General features: G+C 52.3%; 1 protein-coding gene and 1 long non-coding RNA gene across 2 annotated transcripts in view; one reads left to right on the top strand and one right to left on the bottom strand.

The window, feature by feature from the left end:
* The window catches only part of LOC130537933 (stAR-related lipid transfer protein 13-like), a 46407-nt gene that overhangs the window by 3079 nt on the left and 35828 nt on the right, over positions 1-7500 (top strand). The window contains exons 2-3 of the mRNA XM_057055073.1: positions 1-4; positions 4666-4794. The exon at positions 1-4 is cut by the window's left edge and continues 660 nt beyond it. Of these exons, the coding sequence (XP_056911053.1) occupies positions 1-4; positions 4666-4794 (133 nt within the window). The remainder of the gene's footprint in view (positions 5-4665; positions 4795-7500) is intronic.
* LOC130537969 (uncharacterized) overlaps positions 1-7500 on the bottom strand; it is a 157466-nt gene that overhangs the window by 141608 nt on the left and 8358 nt on the right. The window lies entirely within an intron of this gene.

The raw sequence follows: 7500 nt of genomic DNA, 5'->3' as shown, positions 1-7500 counted from the left end.
GCAGGTGAGTGAACATGTGTTGCTTGGGTTAGGGTTAGGGTTAGGGTTAGGGTTAGTTAGGGTTAGTTAGGATGGGTTAGGGTTAGTTCGTTAGGATGGGTTAGGGTTAGTTAGTGAGGATGGGTTAGGGTTAGTTAGTGAGGATGGGTTAAGGATAGTTAGTTAGTTAGGACAGGTTAGGATTAGTTAGTTAGTTAGGATGGGTTAGGGTCAGTTAGTTAGTTAGTTAGGATGGGTTACGGTTAGTTAGTTAGGATGTCATTCCTGTAAAGAAAAGATGTGGGTTACTATGTTTTATTTAATAGTACACAGTAGTTGTAGTTGGATGATATTAAATATGGTGTTTCCCCAAAATATTCCTACAAATATTTGCATAATCAGCTTTTTTTCATTGCTTTAGTAGGTAACAGGTGATTGCGGCCCAGATAGAAGACTAATGTATGTTTCACACTTTGTTTCTGGAGTGGACAAATACAGTGTGTGATTACTTCTTTGTAATCGTAAAATACTAATCAGTGTATTTTCCAATATAGTTACCAGATTTTGGAATTGAAAGCAAGTTTTTTGACCAACTCTTGTTATTTCTGTGGATCCTTGCAAACCGGATCTGTTTCGTTCAGCGTCTTTGTTGTGTATTAATCACAACCGCCGCTAGAGGGAAGCAAAGACAAATCTGCCAGTTCCACATTGTTCAACTCAAATCATATAAATTGAATCTATTCCATTGTAAATGGGAATCACTGACATATAAAACATGCACATACATTCAGAGATGACTGCAGTTTATTGCCCTTAATTGGGAAGATGTAGAACACATGATTGCCGGCAGTTTTAATTTCCTCAGGGCAGCCTCCAGTCCTGTTTTTTTTTGTCAATATTTGGCAAGATATACCTTTAATCTTGCATTCCTGTCATTCCCCAACCCCCCCCCCCCCCGACATCTCCCAGCATGCACTGTTCCCAGCAGGTGTCCATCGGTGTGAATGCGTCTCTGACTGCATTCACACCTGTCAGAAAAGCCCTCAATTGCTGGCATGGACCCACAACACAAGACAACACAAGACAACACACACTGGTTCATGCCGTCTGTCCTTCCTGGACTGGAGTGAAAGAATTTGTTCTCTCCTTTTCTGACGCTCTCAGTGTAGCTTTTAAAGTCACAGCATATTTGAAAACCTTTAGGTCAGAAGGAGCTTGATTGTGCGTCTGCATTCATTCCATGTGGGCTAACGTTCGGCTAATGCTAATTGAAGACACTGCTGCTCCTGTGTCATGACAAATGAGTTGAAGGACGGAAATCATCCGATTTTACACATTCATTTGTAATTTGAGCTTCGGAAATATTAAATCTTCCTCTGGGACACTAGTGTGAATTGTTTCCTGTATCATAGTTCAACTGTCACATGAATTCTTTCGCAACTTCTCCTTCTTGCTTAAAAAGATCTAATTGCTTTAGATGACCTTCCCACTCCTTCGGCAGTGCTGGAGATTTCCTGTTTGTGTTTCATGTTTAAGTCCAGATAACTGCCGTGTTTGTGATTGTGAGGGCAGATCACATACCTCAGCCTCCCAGAGCAGCTTCACATGGGGGGTGCTTCAGTGACGTGAGAGTGAGGGAGGGGGCAGCCATTTTTACAGCGCTGCAGAGTCAAATTAAGCTCTGTCATTTATGTTGCCTGACATAAACGACTGCATACTTGGGGAAACTGGCAGACAGAACAAATTAGCAGCAATTTGGAGAAACTAGAGGAACATTGATCAGATACCGTAAAGGAACCGACGCGTCTCTCTGGGATTGTAAATAAGCACTAAACCAGAGGAAGTGTTGCACCCTTCCATTCAGCAGGAGGTCGAATCCAAATGAATGACACAGATTCTGTGTCAATAAAAGTTGTTGATGCCATTTTGTCATTCAAAGGTTTTAAAATAATCAGTTACCAAAGATAAAATCCATAAACATTTATGATTAAAGGTTATTAGTTGTGGTTATGGTTGTTCCCAGAGGATCTAATGTGGTCACGTTTAGTCAGTATCAGTTGTGGTGACTTATATTGCTGAGTAAGGGTTAGGGTTAGGGTTATGCTGCAATATTTGAATACTGATCAGTTCTCTGATGTACTTCAGTGTTGCTGCAATAGTCTCCAGATGTTGTCAGATGTTATCAAGATATTAGCAGTGCTCTCATCCCTGAGATGGATGAGTCAAATGATGAAATGGTCTTTTAGCAAACGTGCATTAAGAGCTCTTAACTCTGTAAACACTTTGGAGGAGCCTCTTAACATTTCATGAGCCCTGAGAGCCCTCTGCTGTGTAACTCTGCTCTTATTATGGTCTGTACCCCATATGCTGCCCCCTGTATGCTGCCCCCTGTGTGCTGCCCCCTGTGTGCTGCCCCCTGTGTGCTGCCCCCTGTATGCTGCCCCCTGTGTGCTGCCCCCTGTATGCTGCCGCCTGTATACTGCCCCCTGTGTGCTGCCCCCTGTGTGCTGCCCCCTGTGTGCTGCCCCCTGTATGCTGCCCCCTGTATGCTGCCCCCTGTGTGCTGCCCCCTGTATGCTGCCCCCTGTGTGCTGCCCCCTGTGTGCTGCCCCCTGTGTGCTGCCCCCTGTATACTGCCCCCTGTGTGCTGCCCCCTGTGTGCTGCCCCCTGTATACTGCCCCCTGTATACTGCCCCCTGTATGCTGCCCCCTGTATGCTGCCCCCTGTGTGCTGCCGCCTGTGTGCTGCCGCCTGTATACTGCCCCCTGTATGCTGCCCCCTGTATGCTGCCGCCTGTATACTGCCCCCTGTGTGCTGCTGCCTGTATACTGCCCCCTGTGTGCTGCCCCCTGTGTGCTGCCGCCTGTATACTGCCCCCTGTATGCTGCCCCCTGTATGCTGCCCCCTGTGTGCTGCCCCCTGTATGCTGCCCCCTGTGTGCTGCCGCCTGTATACTGCCCCCTGTGTGCTGCCCCTGTGTGCTGCCCCCTGTGTGCTGCCCCCTGTATGCTGCCCCCTGTGTGCTGCCCCCTGTGTGCTGCCCCCTGTATGCTGCCCCCTGTGTGCTGCCCCCTGTGTGCTGCCGCCTGTGTGCTGCCCCCTGTATACTGCCCCCTGTGTGCTGCCCCCTGTGTGCTGCCCCCTGTGTGCTGCCCCCTGTATACTGCCCCCTGTGTGCTGCCCCCTGTGTGCTGCCCCCTGTGTGCTGCCCCCGTGTGCTGCCCCCTGTGTGCTGCCCCCAGTGTGCTGCCCCCTGTATACTGCCCCCTGTGTGCTGCCCCCTGTGTGCTGCCCCCTGTATACTGCCCCCTGTGTGCTGCCCCCTGTGTGCTGCCCCCTGTATACTGCCCCCTGTGTGCTGCCCCCTGTGTGCTGCCCCCTGTGTGCTGCCCCCTGTATGCTGCCCCCTGTGTGCTGCCCCCTGTGTGCTGCCCCCTGTATGCTGCCCCCTGTATACTGCCCCCTGTGTGCTGCCCCCTGTGTGCTGCCCCCTGTATGCTGCCCCCTGTGTGCTGCCCCCTGTGTGCTGCCCCCTGTGTGCTGCCCCCTGTGTGCTCCCCCTGTGTGCTGCCCCCTGTGTGCTGCCCCCTGTGTGCTGCCCCCTGTATGCTGCCCCCTGTGTGCTGCCCCCTGTGTGCTGCCCCCTGTGTGCTCCCCCTGTGTGCTGCCCCTGTGTGCTGCCCCCTGTGTGCTGCCCCCTGTATGCTGCCCCCTGTGTGCTGCCCCCTGTATACTGCCCCCTGTGCTGCCCCCTGTGCTGCCCCCTGTATACTGCCCCCCCTGTGTGCTGCCCCTGTGTGCTGCCCCCTGTGTGCTGCCCCCTGTGTGCTGCCCCCCTGTGTGCTGCCCCCTGTATACTGCCCCCTGTGTGCTGCCCCTGTGTGCTGCCCCCTGTGTGCTGCCCCCTGTGTGCTGCCCCCTGTATGCTGCCCCCTGTATGCTGCCCCCTGTGTGCTGCCCCCTGTATACTGCCCCCTGTGTGCTGCCCCCTGTGTGTGCTGCCCCCTGTAGGCGGTCCTCTGTGTGCTGCCCCCTGTGTGCTGCCCCCTGTGTGCTGCCCCCTGTGTGCTGCCCCCTGTAGGCGGTCCTCTGTTCCTGTGTGCAGGAGCTGTGGGGCTGTAACACACAGGAAGTGGCTTTACCGCCCGAGCGAGTACTGATATCTGTTAAACTGGACGAGGTGAAGGGCGCCGGACTGGAAGTAAACAGAAAGGCGTGTTTGTGACTGCATGTGTGTGTGTGTGTGTGTGTGTGTGTGTGTGGGGGGGGGGGGGGGGGCTGGTGTTGGGGTCTTTGGCCCCCTCAAAGGGGCCCTACGTGCTGCTATCAGTCTCTGGGACTCATTGGCAGATGGAGCTCACAAACGTGGTGTGTTCATTTCCTTCACCAAGTGTGTGAGTCAGGGCCCAGGATGGAGGGTGTATGAAGGGTTAGGTTGTGCGCCTCACAGCCGTATGCAGCGAGTGGTGCACAAACACAAGCAGAACTCTGAAAACACACACGCAGACGGGCACACACACACACACACACACACACCAATAGACAGAATGCAGGCGTCGTAGGGAACGCGACGTTCACCTGCTGGTTCAGCACATTTTTACAGCTCACTTCAAAAAACTCAGGGTCAGATTAACCAGAATTTACCCTCAGGACATATTTACATGTGTGTGTGTTTGTGTGTTTAGGCTCCTGTGTGTGACTCCATTGCCCTGCTGAGGAGAAAGTGGGATCACCTCAGGCAAGATGTCCTGGAAGTCCAAAATGATGCTACCTGTAGTGAGGCCGACGCTGCGGAGGAGGAGCAGAACACCACGGTAAGTCCAGAACATTTTAAAATCAACTCCTTTTTGGACCTTCACGGAGCTTTGTCGGTCTTCAGTCTTCTGTTGGATTTGCTACCTTCCAAATTAACGAGTCCAGCCAATCAAAGCATCACATCTTGACTGAAGGTTAGATTCCATCGGCTGCCACGTGGATCAGAACATTCAAACATCACAGTTTTCACTGAATACAAAGGATTTGCTGCACACACACACACACACACACACACAACACACACACACACACACACACACACAACCACACACACACACACACAACAGTGCTGCTCTCCTTTTCTTCCTGCCCTCTCAGCATCAGGCTGCCTCATTAAAGTCAATCAGTGTAAATCTGCAACCCTCAAACAACTCTTAAAACACAGAACTTTAGGAATTCTTATAAACAGGCTGCATTTAATCAGGCTGCTGTTAAAGTGTCTGGCAGAGCAGAACTTTCTGCTTCACGCTCTCCGCCAAGATGAGGATGAAGAACGTGGTCAGCGCTCACGTCTGCCGCATCATGAAAGATTAGAAAAGAGACCCAAATATGTCAAATATTCAGGGGGTGATAAAAATCCATTGACCCCAGCCAGAGGGTTAATGTGTGACTTCCTGACAGCACAATGCCTTCAGGGGGCAAAGCAGAAGGATTTATGGTTTATCTCCTTCAAATATGCAGCAGAATATAAGATTTCCTGACTCAAAAACGATTGATTCTTCTGGTGAATCCACAACTGACCCACCTGGCTGTGAACAGCATCATAGTAAAGGTTCATTGTCATGGAATATTCGCAGGTCTGGAAACGGTCCGCCTGTCCGTATCCCACGTGCTCGGTCTATATTTAGGCACAGGCCGAACGCGAAGTATTGAAGCAGCTTTATTGCCATTGTTCATGTAATACACAGTATTACACAAGCTAGGAATTTGTCATGGTGTGACGCTGCGACATTCAACATAAAGAACACAACACTAGAATAAGATAAATAAAATAAGACATATATACAGTATATACATAAATGGTAAGAAATAGTGCAGGTCAATGCAGGAGTAATGTGATGTTCATGGGTCCGACTGGCTGCTGTTCATGGTGCTTAGTGATGAGTCACTTGGTGTTCAGGGTCAGGGTCAGGGTAGGGTCAGGGTCAGGGTCAGGGTCAGGGTTAGGGTCAGGGTCAGGGTCAGGGTTAGGGTCAGGGTTAGGGTTAGGGTCAGGGTTAGGGTCAGGTTAGGGTCAGGGTCAGGGTTAGGGTCAGGGTCGGGTCAGGGTTAGGGTCAGGGTCAGGGTCAGGGTCAGGGTTAGGGTCAGGGTCAGGGTCAGGGTTAGGGTCAGGGTTAGGGTTAGGGTCAGGGTTAGGGTCAGGGTCAGGTTAGGGTCAGGGTTAGGGTCAGGTCAGGGTTAGGGTCAGGGTTAGGGTTAGGGTCAGGGTTAGGGTCAGGTTAGGGTCAGGGTTAGGGTCAGGGTTAGGGTTAGGGTCAGGGTAGGGTCAGGGTCAGGTCAGGGTCAGGGTTAGGGTCAGGGTAGGGTCAGGGTCAGGGTAGGGTCAGGGTTAGGGTCAGGGTTAGGGTCAGGGTCAGGGTTAGGGTCAGGGTTAGGTCAGGGTCAGGGTTAGGTTAGGGTCAGGGTTAGGGTCAGGGTTAGGGTCAGGGTTAGGGTCAGGGTCAGGGTTAGGGTCAGGGTTAGGGTCAGGGTTAGGGTCAGGGTAGGGTCAGGGTCAGGGTTAGGGTCAGGGTTAGGGTCAGGGTTAGGGTCAGGTTAGGGTCAGGGTTAGGGTCAGGGTCAGGGTCAGGGTCAGGGTTAGGGTTAGGGTCAGGGTTAACCCTGATGGCAGAGGGGAAGAAGCTGTTCATGTAGCGGGAGGTTCTGGTCCGAATGGACCGTAGTCTCCTGCCTGAGGGGAGGGGGGAAAACAGTCCGTGGGAAGGGTGGGAAGGGTCGGCCGTGATCCGACCTGCACACCTCCAGGTCCTGGAGATATACAGGTCCTGGATGGATGGAAGCCTGCAGCCCATCACCTTCTCAGCCTCAGTCTGTCCCTGGCGGTGGCACCAGCGTACCACACCGAACGCCTGCTCCAACAAGTGCTGAGACAGGCGCAGAGAATCTGGGAAGCACGTTTGTGGGACTGAGAGCAGCCGATCGTCCCAGCAGGCCCACAGTCCTGCAGCGTTCCTGTCCTCCCAGAGGGACCACTGCTGTCCCCAGGAATCACACGTTCCTAGGAAGGGTTCCAGCTGGGATGATGAGCCCATCCTGATAACAAGGCTCCGTGATAAGGAGCTAATATTCCTCTGTTGCTTTAGGAGCCGTCACTGAAATATTCCCTCTGGGGTCAGAGGTGAAGATCTGGGTGTTCGTTTGCACTTGCAGCTTCAGTTCGCATCCGTGTTTTCAACTCAGTTTGTGACGTGGAGGGAGCGGGAATCAAGCTGGCGGGGTTTCCCTGGACACATACTGGTCCTGGTCAGCTGGGATGGACCCGGATTTAAGAGGGGAGCCGGGGACTGGGTGGACATCGGGCGGTGTTTGGAGCTTTTGTAGAATCAGAGACGAGCCGAGACGTCATCAGAGGCGTCTCCAGATGCTCCTCGTCTTCCTGAGCTGAATATTCAGGGGACAGATAGAGAGAAGGACGATGAGGGCCAGGGTAGGAAGTGCAGAGACCAAAGGTCCTTCAGGACATTTTTTAGGATGTAAAAGAAAA

Source organism: Takifugu flavidus, chromosome 14 (assembly GCF_003711565.1).
Source record: "Takifugu flavidus isolate HTHZ2018 chromosome 14, ASM371156v2, whole genome shotgun sequence".
Classification (NCBI taxonomy): domain Eukaryota; kingdom Metazoa; phylum Chordata; class Actinopteri; order Tetraodontiformes; family Tetraodontidae; genus Takifugu; species Takifugu flavidus.
Note: the sequence above shows the minus strand (reverse complement) of the source record. Positions and strands in the feature narration are given on the sequence as shown.